The following is a 14,216-nucleotide window of genomic DNA, read 5'->3' as shown; positions in this document are numbered from 1 at the left end:
CACTGTATAATCAGTGTAATTGCCCTCCTGACTTCAGTCGCTCCTTCATTCATCTGATCATCGCCCTCACCATCCCACCTCCTCTGCGCCTCTTATTTCCTCACTCATCCGTCCACCTCCCTCCGAGACTTAAATAGCATCTGACCCACATGATGATGATGTGTGTGTTTGCCTCATATTTCGCCCTCTAGGTGCCACGCGAACCAAAGATGCCAGCGAGCTCCTTTACGCGAGGCAGAAGGTGGTTGTGACGACCAAAGCGTTTGGGCTGCAGGCTATCGACCTGGTCTACATCGACTACAAAGACGTAGAGGGGCTGAGGCGACAGGCCAGAGAGGGAGCTCTCATGGGCTTCACAGGTAAAGTCCCTCAAATATGCCCATGCCCAAGTCCTGACCTCAACATGTCTGTCCACCCTGGATACCTCTGATTTCTGCATTGCTGCACTGTTCCTCAATCCACTTCCTGTTGCAAGCAGCATTCAGACACTCCAACAATTCACTCCTCAGTTGTCCCTTGTTACCCTCTCTTGCTCTTCCTATGTTCAAAATGAGTGTTATTTGATAATGTGCATTTCAAATGTCTCGAAATGACCATATTGTCTGTGGCCTTAGAATAGGCTGCTTGTCTTCATCTTTTTTTATCACTGTAGGTGCTGCTGAAGTGAATTGTGAACAACACTTCGGTCCTTAAACGCTTGTCTTGACATTTCCGTCTCACCCACTATAAATGGTTTGAGTGTGTGTGTATCTGCACATGTGCAAATATGCGCATATGTGCAAGAATGATAAAAGGGTGTTATTAGCAAAGAGTGGTTGCTTCTACTTTACCAGCGCCCTGTGTGTGTCTGTAGCCAGGCAACGCTTTCAGAATGTGTGTGTGCATGCGTGTGCGCGCGTGTGTGTGTGTGTGTGTGCCCCGCAGACTGTGCGTAACAGACCACAGAAGGCAGGACAGCCTGTTCCAAAGTGGATATTCCAGTCATTCTTCCTGCGCTGCAGCAAATATATTTATTCTGCCTTCTCATCCCTTGAAGACTTATTATTTCAGGATCTGACATCTTTCCCACTGTTGTCTAGGTCCAAGTAAACTGTGAGGGGGGGGAAAAAGAACTGAATTTCCTAATATTATGTTTTATTTACTATGTTGTTGTGTTTTTAAAAAAAAAATCACGTCAGCTTTGTGGTCACTGAATAGCAGAATGTCCTCAGTAATTAGTTGTCTTTTCACACTGAAAAGAAGTGGAGGAAAAACACCTTTTTGTTTTTTTTAAGAAACCCCTGAGCACACTCTCCACGCTGCTCCGGGCTTGACCCGGTGACCTGCACATCACATCGTCAAATCATCCTGTAGGAGAGCTTCTCGCTGTCTCATACAGCAACTGATTTTCCAGATGACCTAATTTGACACCTCTGTTCTGTGTGTGTGTGTGTGTGTGTGTGTGTGTGTGTGTGTGTGAGCGTGCATCACGGCGTGTTTACATCTGAATTATTCAGTGATAGCCATGTGCAAATGCCTTTCTGCTTAGATGATTTACACCTTTCTCCCGAACAATTTAACGTTTGTCTTTTCACAGTTCTACAATCAAGTATGTACACATTGCACCGTGATTGGTTGCCTCGTGTTAATTGATACATTACAGATATAATAATAGGTTTCTATTCTTTGCACCTGTTGGAATCAGAACAATTTTGAGCAATTCTGTTTTTTTAGCAAATGGCAATTAATTAAAAAAGAATAGTAATTACCTCGACATGTTGTTCATGTGAGGTAAAAGCTGATGATGGAAGCAGCCGCTTGATGAAATAAATGGTTAGATTTGATATGGAACACAACCATTCAAGGCACTGGATTAGTGGCTTACAAGCCATGGGCACTCTGTATAATCTTAGTTAGTAGCTATTACTGGCCCGAGTGTGCTTAAGCAATAATACGGTGCAGCCAAAAGCCTCTACCTTTGCAGTAATTGACCTTGGCAGCACCTAAGCCGCATCCAGCACCCATTAGAGCACACTGGTGAAACACAAACACGCAATGCTTCTTACTGGTAAACACGGCAGCGGTAAGGCAAAATTCTGCAGAGGCTTGACGTGTGTCGAATCATTTTTCGGGTGGAGGGTCGTTTATTTGGGGATTTTAATTGTCTTCACTTCATGCGCACCTTGTTTTATGTGCTATAACCTCCTTACTGATGCAAAGACCCAACGATCCCTCTAATAACGTTTGAAAACGGTTTCCACAAAAAATGCTCTGCTTTCAGGGACCACATTTCACTTCCATCCCCGGGTACCCCTGCCCATCATTCGCCTGAGAGCACTTTGCTAAATAGCAATCCTCCAATGAGAGGCCGGCACCACATGGCAGGCCGGGATTGGCTGGAGGGCATGAATGATGCATTTTAGGAGAACCAATGGGTTGTAACTGAGGGCACCTGAGTCACCCTGTCTGTTTCTTCGCTCTGTCATTCGTACACACACACACACAGTCAAAGAGACACCCTCTTTGAGTATATTTAAGCCTGCCAATTTCAGTGTGGAAACATGCTCCCGTCTTCAGCCCAGAAGTAAAACAGGTGGCAGAGGAGGGAATGCAGGCTCCTCTTGCCTCAGTCCTTATAGAGTTGAACGTACATGCTCATACCACACACACACACACACACACATACACAAATCTTGAGGCCCTGGGGATTCCTCAGGCTCCAACAGAGAATGTGCAGTTACAGTTTCTCCGCTTCACACAGGCCATGACGCATTCACATTAACGCACAAGTACGAGTCAGATGTCACATTTTCTTAGAACACACACTTCCCTCAAAGGTATCTACTAATCATACGTCGCACTTGAATGAGTTGTGTTCCCTCATCAGTGGTTGTTCGAGCCTTCAACTCAAGCGCGTTGATTCTGTAACTGCTGTGTGTGTTTTTCAGAGGTTAACTGGGGTGAGCGGAGCAAGTTGAAGGGAGCGGGTTCTCTCCTCCCCCCTTCTCCTCCTCTCCTCTCCTCCTCTCTCCTCATTCCCGCCTCCTCTTCCTCTCTCCTGGGCGAAAAATTTTGCAGCCCGCCCGCTCGGCCACCTTGAAGGATTTGTTGTCGGCGACAGAGCTAAGCCCTAAAGTGTCGAGTTTCCTGCTGGCTGCCGCTGAGCCGTCGTTCTCACCAGACGTTTCATAACCTTAAACTTATCGCTACAAGTTTGATCTGCAAATGTACACGGGATTATGTCTGTGGCGTTAGCCCACATTTAACTGAGAGGGAGCAGGAGCAGGAGGGTTGGAGGGGTTGAGGATTGTGTCAGACGGAGCCTTTACTCCAACCAAGGCTTGTGTTTTAGTTGGATGCAGCGGTTGCATGTGAAAGATGTGCGACCGCAGATAGTTGACACAAATTATTGAGCTTTTCTTTATTTTTTCTTGGTCAATAGGACGCATGAAAAATGTGTTTGCCATGTGTTTGAACGTGGTGGTGAATTTATCACTCGGTCTGCCAGTAACTTGTCTTATTCTGTGTGGTGTTCGTGGCAATTTTGAATAATTTACTCGACTGTGTTCTGTCACATAAAGCATTCAGCAGAGCTTCTGCTTGACAGCAGGGCTGCGAGCAGAGAGGAGACAGTTGATGTCCTTCATGATGACCAGCGTCCTCTGGTCCTGTGCTGGCTGCCCGACTCACCTCAGTGCCATAGAGCTCATAAACACACACAAACACACAGTTTAGTCTAGTTTCTCGTGTCTCGTTGCCTCCCTGTGGTGTCGCACCTCTCCCACAGGACCAGCTGAATCCCTCCCAATTCCCTCAGACTTTTTCCTTCTTGCGATCCAGTTATGTACAGCTGTTTGTTCATAGAAAAATATATTTTTTGTTTTGATAATCAGGGAGGGTAATTGGCACAAACTGTGTTATTGATAGCTCTGTGGCAACAAGTGAAAATATTGTTTGTTTTTTTCTTTTCTGGAACAAATGACTTGTGTCTTTAATTTTTATTAGAGGCCACAGATAGCCTGCTGTTGTCATTAGCATATTTCACTTACTGTGTGTGTGTGTGTGTGTGTGTGTGTGTGTGTGTGTGTGTGTGTGTGTGTGTGTGTGTGTGTGTGTGTGTGTGTGTGTGTGTGTGTGTGTGTGTGTGTGTTTCGCTTTCTTGTCTCTGTGCAGGTAAGCAGGTTATCCACCCGGGGCAGATCCAGGCTGTGCAGGAGGAGTTCTCCCCCAGTCCGGAGAGGGTACAGTGGGCCAAAGAGCTCATTGCTGCGTTTGACCAACACCAAAAGGAGGGAAAGGTAATGCCAGCATCCTTTGCCAAAAGAGCTTAAAAAAATATTTTAATCTGACTTTCATGTTAGTATTTCGGTCTTGAATTGCAAATCATAGTTGCTCGTTGTTGAGAAAATTGATGAAGACAAAAGTTTGTACTAAAAGGGAGTTTTATATCAAAATGGATAACTTGAAAGATGCTTGTATCATTTGCATGGAAATCAATTATGTGCGCATATGCATCAAAACAGATAAATGAAAAATGCACCTTGCTCATGAGCATTTGTCCTCGTTGTTCCCCTCCTGCAAAAATCTTCTTTTTTCCCAGAGTCTGACTCTGAAAGGCTATTTTCACATTCATTGCTCAAAGCTTAAATTTTCAGTGAAAATCGAATTTTAAGAGGCGGGTCTACAGGCATGATTTGTGACATCACAAAGATTTTGGAAGCAAGTCCTAGTCAAATATTTACAAACAGAAGCACAGTGTGGAAATTTGAAGAGAATGGACTATTTATTTTTTATCATTTGTATGACTTAATATACGTATTGGTGGGATCTTTAAATGTCACTTTAATTCTTTAACAGAAAAATGAATTCTCCTTTATGAATTAAAGCTTCACTGACTTTGCTAAAAAAAAAAAATCTTTTTCTTTCAAAATTCGTTCACAAATTAAGAGCAGGGGGAAAAAACCTTTGTATAACCAAATATTTGTCTCTAGTATGACACAATGTCTATGACTGTCTCTGAGCCAAGGACCGATCGCTGGCTTACCCTCTTACACACACCTTCAGTTCCGTAGAATACATACTGTACACCCCTGGGTGACTCTCAGAGACAGCACAGGAAAAAGGTGGGGTCTGGTGGGGGTTGGGCCAATTAAGTGTACAATATTATTGTTCCTAATTTAGTGCATGGTTGGATCCTGTGTGTTGAGCTCTGTGGGCTATCTGCTGAGGTAATACACAATCTGCCCACACCTCTCTCCATGCCAGGGCTTCTCCTACTAAGCATCGCCCGAGGGATTCATCTCCTACCCATCCCTCTGCTGCCGCAGTGTGTGTGTGTGTGTGTGTGTGTGTGTGTGTGTGTGTGTGTGTGTGTGTGTTTCTGTCTGTGTGTAAGTGACTGAGGGTTTGAACAGTGAGCAGGGTCAGTCTCTTTGTCTAACAACACGACAGGTGCTTGTTTTTCATAATTCTCACCTCCAGCTATTGACTGAGTATGTCTGACTGGAGGTTTCTTGATCTTTTTGAGGATGTATTTTATAACAGAAGATGTATTATTCACAAATGTCCTTTACTGAGTCGAAGCTTCTTCGTCAACACCCTGTTTGTTGTAATAAATCACTGTATTTAGTATAATTTATTACATGTTAATGAAGTCTTAAAAATGCCTTTTCTGTACAGTGATCTGCTTCCTCCATATGTAAACAAAACCCTTGAACCCTCTGCATATCTGATGTGTCTCTTTCTGCTCTTTCCTCTGTTGTCAAAACTCCTCAGGGCGCGTTCACCTTCCGCGGAAGCATGATTGACATGCCCTCGGTGAAGCAGGCGCAGAACATCCTGACGCTCTCCGTCGTGGTGCCAGAGAAATGACGCGACCCGTGAGAAGAAACTGGAAGAACAAACGCAACTGAACCCTGACAGGAGAGGTCGAAGGACACTGGAAATGTTGCAGGCTTCGTGATGAAAGCAGCACTCTGGAAAAAAGCTTGTACAATATGGTTTTATGGACATTGTGGTTTAGATTTAAGTTTTTAATCAATGTTTTGATTCAGTTTGTCTGATTGTCGCGACTGTGAGAGCTCTGATCTACCTTCAGATGTTTTCAGATGTAGGAAATCTGCACACAGCGACAGCTGATCTCTGCGTCTTGAAGTGCTGAGGATTATTGCCCTGTGTGGGCACTTTCTTGGCACGCACTCTGCAGTGTGTGCGCCATCATGTCGCTCTCTATAGCGTGTCTGTGCCCATGCCTCCCCATCTCGCCCAGGTCATGATGAATGCTCCCCCATCTCCACGGTCCAGGCAGCTGGGCGAAAGGGTAAACAAACACAACAAGCCACTGTTGTAAGATCTATTCATTAGGCCCCAGCCCTTCCAGTCAGGCCTCAGCCCCCTGCCCAGGGCCTGACTCACACACATCAAAGTCTTTCAGATGGAAGTGCGTAAACTCACGATTTGGCTTTTTTTTCCTTGTGTGTGTCAGCCTCCTTAGTAAAGACACGCAGCTCGCTCCGTGGCAGCTGTGAGCCTGTGGTCTTGATGGAGAAGGCGTGTGGCGTCAGACGCACCATGACCTGTACGAAAAATAAACACCGCTCACAAGCGCATGCTGCGGCAGTATTCTTTACCTGATCTCTCATTTAACGCGGAGACATTAACTTGCTGTAGTTTTCTAGGTGAGCGTCACCTGTTCTTTGTATCAGCGTCTTCAAAAAAAAAAAACGACTTAAGCTGATCCACGGTTTTAAACGATCAATAAAAAACAAAAACAACAACAAAAAGAGGAACTCCTGGACAAGTTCAGTAAAGTCGTCCGTTGTGCTGTCACGAATAAAAAGTACAATGGGGCTCTGTGGAGCGCTTGTGCACGTCTGACTTCCAGAGACAGTGAAGTGGGTGTGATGTTGGAGTGAGACAGATTAGTGGCCATGTTGCTCCAGCAGACCAGGACCGAGGCTTTGTCTCTCTGACTGTGGATGGGAGGATAATTGGGGGGGTGTTGAATGGTTAATAGTGCCATTGGTGACCATGGTAATGAAAGGCACCATACCTCCCCTACCCCACCTCATCCACTCATCTCTCTGCCTCTCCCTCGCTCTCTCCCTCTCTCTCCCATACTGTATGAGCTATTGTGTCTGGGGCAGGACTGTGGTCTGTGCCAGGCCAGGCCAGACAAAAAGATCGAAACCACTCCTGCGCCCCAGCCAAAGACCCAAAACAGTAAGCTGTCTCTTTGGCATTTGGCCACATATTTCTCTCACCCCTGGCTCATTTTTTTTTTTCTTTTTTTTTTTTCTGTCGGGAACTCACATTCAGCTTGTTTGTTTGTTTTCACCCGCTCTAACCATTATACCCTGAGGTTGGTGGACAAAACTGCCATTATGTATGACTTTCATTAAGTAAATCAACATCATTATTCGGGGAGAGCCATATTGTGAGGCTCTGCGGATGTTTAAGATAGACGTTGGAGGAGCTGAACCCGGCCCACTTGAATGGTATGGCACTCGCAAGAGATGTTTGTGCACCGATTGCTTAAAATCATGTATTGTTTAGTGTCTCTTTCTGTTGTGTCATTAAAATCGACTGCAGATTATGATCAAACCGCGAAACACTTTAGTGTGACTTTGTGAACTTTGTTTGAATACAAATAAAAAAGCGGTTCCTAAGAGATCGAGAGCTTCACCTTCTGGTGTCATGTCATGTAAGACAAAGTTTTGCCTCTACGTGAACACATGTATAAAAATCAAAGACAGCCACCTGTGAACAACAGCAGATGTTAAAATATATGAAAAGGTGTTTTTGTCTTTATGTGATAGGGCATTTAGAGCCCCATCCTGGCCAGTGTTGGTTTGATTTCATGTTTGATAACGAGTTTTGTTGCCATCTGCATGTTAAGCTAAAAGAAAGCAACCAGTGTGCATCAATACACAAGAGAAATAAAGAAATCTGTACAGTGTACAAATGTGTTTTCTTCTTGATGAATCCCACTGTCTCTGTCAGTTTGATTTTAAAAAGTTTTGTCTCTGTCAGCGTTTTAAAACGAAAAGACAGAACCGTTAAAATGTGTTAAGACTCAAGAAAGCTGTCAGTGTTTGCTGAATTAGAACATGAAATGCTTTAAGATGTCACTCCCCCCCCCGCAGTAAGTGTTTAATAAAACAGCTTAGACTGTCCCCATTGACTCCGAGTACAGTTGAAGTGCACAATGGACCGCACAAAGTCCTTAGCTGGGAATATATCCAGCACTCAGCCTTCAACAGAGGCTCACCAGGTGACTTCAGCTGGTGAAAGAAGGTTCCAGTCTGACGGGACAACTTAGCTTCTTTTTTTTTTTTTTTTTCCCGAGCTGCTCTGCGCCAACAGGTGTCCCCCAGCACAGACAGGAAGGAAGATCTCTAAGCAGAGGAAGCAGCGCAGGGGCATCACGCAGGGCCCAGGCAGAAAGGGCAACTCTTCAGAGGACGATCAGGAAATGATTCGGGCCATGTTTAACAAAACAATCCCCTGAGCGTCTGTGTGCCACATATATTACCTTTTTTTTCTCCCCCCCTTCCTCGTTCCGTCCAATAACCCTGCTCTTTGTCATATTTCCGGCAACATCCACACACTTTCTCTGCCCTCCCCTCCTCTGATTAAAACCTGGGAGCAGACTACATCCTTTTGGTCTGGACGACTTTGCAGCCGGGCAACATTTGAGGTCGAGAAAAAAGCAAAAAAGTCAAGAAGAAGAAGAAGAGAAAAAAAAAAGATTTCAGTGACATCTCTGTTGATTAGAGGAATGCATCCCTGTCTGCCTGCGCTGTGTAATTCTACATGACATTTCTATTATGCGTGGAACTGATACAATCTTCTCAGTCCGCTCGGCGCTTTTATTTAAATACATCTCCGCGCTATTCCCTGAGAGAGTAAATTACAATTAACACGATTATAACCCCACCAAATTGTGACGGGAATCAATTAGGCTGCGAGCAGTATTTCATAGCCCGGTAATGTGTCGGTCGAGATTGCTTTCATAAATTATGAGGGACCAGCGCAGGCGGAGAAAATGCATGTATGCAAAACACTGTCAGAGGAAAATTAAAACGAAATGTTTTACATATTTTTCCATTAATCTAAATGGGACCCGTGTGGCAGAGATGGTTTTATTCTAATTCCCCGCCCGGGGATGCCCAAATAATGACTTGATGTTTTAATAGACTTCTAATGACAATATATGACAAAGTAATTGCAGGCGAAAGATTATTCTACAGCAATAAAAATAGCTCGTTACTGCTGCAGCAGCACAGTGTGAGGAGGGTTCACCTATTAGCAGAGACGTCTCGAAAGTACAGCAGCTGATCAACAGAAAAAATGAAAACATTTAGTCGGAGCTCATTAACTCTGTTCCAATATTTTAGGATCGTCGTCTGAACGCTTTTTTTTTTTTTTTTTTTCATTTCAGCTGCTTTTCCAACAGGCCGTCCTCTGAGAAGCGGAGTCAGTCAGCTGGTCATGTTTCAGGACACCTTCGCCCTGAGGGAGACAACAAAATGCTTCTTCCTTTTTTTTTCTTTCTGTTTTTTTCCTCCTCCTCCCCTCATCAATTTTTGCTTTCAAACAAAATAATAATTAAAGGTTTTAAATTAAAAGCGGAATTGGCTATTTTTTTTTTTTTTTTTACATTCCCTCTTAAATAAGAATTATTGGATTGAATTTGAAAAAAGAAAGAAAAAGATATTTGGGAATAATTCATTTGCAAGAAAAAAAAAACGTTTGCATCCTCTTTTTTTTTAATTAAGGATGTAATTTAAGAGTAAATTATTTTTGGAACGAGCGTGCCCATAAAAAAAGGCGGGTTAATTTAAAACCATGCTATGTTAATAATCTTCTACCTTTTTTTTTTCCTTCTCCTTATTGATTTTGTTTCCCTGCACACTGTAATGCCAGGCGAGCATCCATGACCACACTTGTGTGTATTTCTCCAGTATTATGAGCCCACTTTATTCTGATTGAATAAAATGATTTTTAAAGGAACATTTCTTTGATATTTTTCCTCCCCCCCCCCAAAAAAAAACTACAAAAAGCAGACAGTTTTCTTTCTTCTTGTTTTTGAGGCTTTTATTTCTTCCGCTGCTGAGAGGCGCATGTCCTGCATCCTCTGTCCTTTTCTTTTTTTCTTCCCCCTCAGTGTGTTTGCATGATATGAAATTCACCGCGGCCTGTCTGTGCTGCCTGAGTGATCCGGCACATGTGGACCATTACTAACTTCATTTGAGGAGAGAGCCTTTTGTCTGAATGTCCCCGTCAAAGCAGGGCAAGTCCGGGTGGGACGAGGCAGCGGCGAGACAGCAGTCACCATCACACATGTTCAACTTTTTAGGATGATTATTATTTTTTTTTTAATATTGTGACATAAATCTCTCTGATGCCACCAAAGTAAAGCTGAATACATTTTCTAAACAAACATGCATTTATCTACAGTTTGATTTTTTTTTTTTCAAATGTATATTGGTGCGGGTTATTTTATGCAGCTGCAGGACAATTATTTCCGGCAGCTGACAGGTGTAGCGCATAGATGTTGGGTGGCCGTCCTAAAGGTGATGGGGCGGGGTGAGCCGTCCGTCTCCATTTAATCTAAGCCACCAGACTTGGTCCAGGCCTCCGTCATGTGAAGGCCCTCCAATGCGTCCTGCAGAGTTTAGGTTTCTTTTTTAGAGTTTACCTTTCACATAATATATGATATGATATGCAGCCTGTGAACAGAACGACTTCTTCACCACACACCCTATCCTCAGAGGTGCTCTCTCTCTCTCTCTCTCTCTCTCTCTCTCTCTCTCTCTCTCTCTCTCCTAGGTTAAAATCTAGTATTTTTTTTAAAGAAGAGGGTTAAAAAAAAAAAAAAGTATTTGTAAGGTGACTTTACCTTCCTCTACAGCCCTCCTCTCTCGGCCTGACTCCCCCCAGACTCCCTTCTCCTTAACGGGCTCAGATCAAAGGCTGAGCGGCCCCGACGGAGACCACTAAAAAACCCGCCCGCTTTGTCTGCTGTTGCCAGGAGTGAGGAAGGGTGTCGGGGTGGTGGTGGTGGTGGAGGGAGGAGGGGGAGGAGGAGGAGGGGAGGCATGGTAATGAGACTCGTTACAGAGCGACAAAAAGTCTGTGCATCTCTTTTTTTCGTTTCTTTTCCTTCTTCTTCTTCTTTTTTTTTTTAACCTCAAGTATCCATCTGTCACCAGAAGTGACTCTCAGAAGTTTCAACTTCGACGTCACTGCAGCTCAAGTTCATTATTTTCACCTTACCTTTTTTTTTTCTTCCTCATGACAAAGTTTGGGTACAAACAATAACCTGCCCTGCGTCAGAATGTGTCTCACGTGGCCAACCGACGCACATATTCCACTTTAACATCCCCGGTTTCATTAGTTCCCCCCTTCCCCCCCCCCTTTTTTTTTTGTTTGTTTGTTTGTTTGTTTGTTGTTCTTCGCTGTCCCCTGAACGCACCAGACAAGACAGACCAATAGAAAAGTTTACTCGGCCCGACGCAGACAGTTTAAAGGAAGAAAGAAAAAAGTCCCGGCACCTCATAAAACGCGCGGGTCTGCGGCCGCACACACATCACATCTCACACCTGCCTCCAGCAGCTAATTAGGCAGTAAAATGTAAAAAGAAAAGAAAAAGAAAGAAAGACAAGAAAAAAAAAAGCGGAGTGATGGTTGCACAATTTCCTCCTGTTGCAAAATGTGATTAAACGTTCTCAGAAACAAATTCTCACAAAATTCGTCTGCGCAACTTTTCCGGCAGACATGTGGGACGTGTGCGCGCACTGATACGCGTCTGATCCCGCTCTGCTCTCTTTGTTCCGCCGGGTCTACCTGGGCGCTGTTAATACCTGAGGGTCGTCCATGCGAGCCTTCTTTTCATCGCACATCTTTTTGTTTTGCTTGTTTGTTTGTTTGTTTGTTTGTTTCGATTCGGAGATGACGCGTTTGAGATGACTTTGTCGGGTCACCCAGAGCCTGTGACTCACCTGGGGGAATAAAATGTTTGTGTCAACGGCTCAAAGTTTAGAAACCCCAAGTCCACGCTGACGTTCCTCTTCAACTTTTTCACCCGTTCTCGGCGCTCTTTTGCGCGTTTAAAGATGGATAAAGCTGCACCGCACCGACTTGAATCCGGTGATAATTTCCTATTTCCCTTCACAATCGAAAACCAAGCTTTTGATCTCCACCCCCCCCCCCCCCCCCCCCCCCCCCCCCCCCCCCTCTCTCCCCCCTCTCTCCCCCTGTCCTTCCCTTTCTCCCTCTCTGTGCCGTTGAGCAGGTGGAGGCCGCGCACCTGCACGCACAGCTGCGCGCACCTTGTTATTGCTGCCGCTGCTTGACGCACAGATGAGCGGAGCGCACAGCCAACAACACAATCCCGACAATATGAACCTCTCCAGCGCCACAGCTCTCACCCTCAGCGTGCTTTTCTTTTTTTATACGGAGGGCACAACAAGACGTGCACTCTTTCTACGAGCGATTTGGGACATTTATCAATTATTTTCTAGAATAAAACAGCTAAAAAAATAAATAAATAAATTAAAAAAAGTCTCTAATGTTGCGTCTGTTTGATTAAATGTCCTCGTGGCAGGACAGGGGACGTGTGTATCCCGGCCGTCTATCTCTTGTTTGTCATGCTCCGGACTTCAACATGACACCATCTAATCCAATTAAACACGATAACCCTGGACTCACGTATTATTCTCTCCCCTTTTTTCCCCTTCGAGTTGCTGACAAGCACTCTTGGTTTTGTGTGAAAGAGAGAGTCAAGAGCCCTCTCTTAATCCCGGCCACGACTAGGAGTGATTGAAAAGTGAAAGAAACCCCTCATTGGTCCTCGAGCTTGATGGTGTTTTCTTTGTCCGGTGCTCTAGCTTCTTGTTTAGTGCGGTCTTCATGCATGGCGGGACATTATACAGGGGGGAGATCACGTCCGGGCTGAGCTGGTGACAGTTATTAGTTCGAATCTGCTTTTATTGAAAAAAAAAACAAAAAAACAAAACCCCAAAACAAAACAAAACAAAAAAAACACACACACACACAATAAATAATCACTAACTAATCTGTATTCATTAGCTTGTTAAATAGTTAAAAGTTGTTGTAATCCAAGCAGCCCGCTAATTGGGATTTAGGAAACAATTACACTATTTTTGGCGCTTAATTAGTCGTTTGTTTTAAGCTGATTAGGCCCGCGCCTGTTCTAAGAAAAAAAAAAAAGTGACAGATAACGCTCAGTTTATAATCAGCCTCCGCGTTCTGGTTCAAGATTCAGACTGCAGCCCGGTGAACAACGGAGAGAAATGTGAATGTGATCAAATGGAACAAATTAAAACGTGATGTGTCTCTGCTATTATTAAAACTATAGCAAAAAAAAAAAAATCTGTGTGCGCGCGCGCGCGTCTGTGTGTTTGTGTGTGTATGTGTGTGTGTGTGTGTTTGTTTCCACTGAGCCCGCGCCGACGTAACATATTGTAGGTGTTGCAAAATGACAGGTAATTGACATTAATCCGCTCTCTCTGAGACTCAGGGGGGATCTAAAGTAAATGGGGATACGGTTAATGAAGCACCACTTGCCCTTTGGATCTCGGTCACAGTGTGCAGCGGGGAAGTTTGGAGAAACTTCATTCGTTTAACATACTACGACTTCCCAGGCAGCCGGGCGTCAAGAAATATGAAGCACACATCCGCGGAAGATGACCGAAGGTTTCAGAGAGATCTTTTTGTTTGTTTGTTTGTTTGTTTTAAAACTCTGAGAAACAGTCTGAGAGCAGGATTAGCGCAACGATATCCAACTTTTAAAGCGATGACTCAGTTGATCGCTCTCAGTCTATGTGACATCTCTAACCGGCTCTAATAACTCGCCATTAACAAAAGCCGTCCGGTCTCCCTGCATCCACGCGGCTGTTATTATGCTTATTATAATTCATATTGGGAGTCCTCCCTATAGGAGCTGTGACAGACAGACAGAGGCCAGGTGGGAGAGGTAGACTTTGAGCGTAAGGAGTCGCGCCTCTCCGCTCCATGCGCACGCCGCACCGTGCTACGGGGGCCCGCGTAATGAGGACGCCTATGGGGCCCTCCTGGATGGAGAGGTGTCCTAACCTCGCCACGGCCGGTCAGAACTGAGGCACCGACACCTGCGCGTCACCCCCTCCTCCCTTCCTGCTCCCCCCGGGCAGCGCCTGCCTGCCACAGCCCCCCCCTCAAAAAAAAAAAAA

The 14,216-nt window shown here is 44.7% G+C and overlaps 1 protein-coding gene and 1 long non-coding RNA gene across 2 annotated transcripts in view; one reads left to right on the top strand and one right to left on the bottom strand.

Moving 5' to 3' along the window:
* clybl (citrate lyase beta like) overlaps positions 1 to 7,938 on the top strand; it is a 62,426-nt gene extending 54,488 nt beyond the window's left edge. The window contains exons 6-8 of the mRNA XM_030429424.1: positions 192 to 359; positions 4,153 to 4,277; positions 5,755 to 7,938. Coding sequence (XP_030285284.1) covers positions 192 to 359; positions 4,153 to 4,277; positions 5,755 to 5,850 — 389 coding nt within the window. The 3' untranslated portion in view covers positions 5,851 to 7,938. The remainder of the gene's footprint in view (positions 1 to 191; positions 360 to 4,152; positions 4,278 to 5,754) is intronic.
* Positions 7,939 to 9,621: 1,683 nt separating this feature from the next.
* Positions 9,622 to 10,999, bottom strand: LOC115588581 (uncharacterized). Its single transcript, XR_003985380.1, has 2 exons — positions 10,883 to 10,999; positions 9,622 to 10,648 (listed from the first exon to the last, which is right to left on the bottom strand). It is a non-coding gene; the product is annotated as an uncharacterized LOC115588581 (long non-coding RNA).
* Positions 11,000 to 14,216: the final 3,217 nt, after the last annotated feature.

This window comes from Sparus aurata, chromosome 9 (assembly GCF_900880675.1).
Source record: "Sparus aurata chromosome 9, fSpaAur1.1, whole genome shotgun sequence".
Lineage (NCBI taxonomy): Eukaryota > Metazoa > Chordata > Actinopteri > Spariformes > Sparidae > Sparus > Sparus aurata.
Note: the sequence above shows the minus strand (reverse complement) of the source record. Positions and strands in the feature narration are given on the sequence as shown.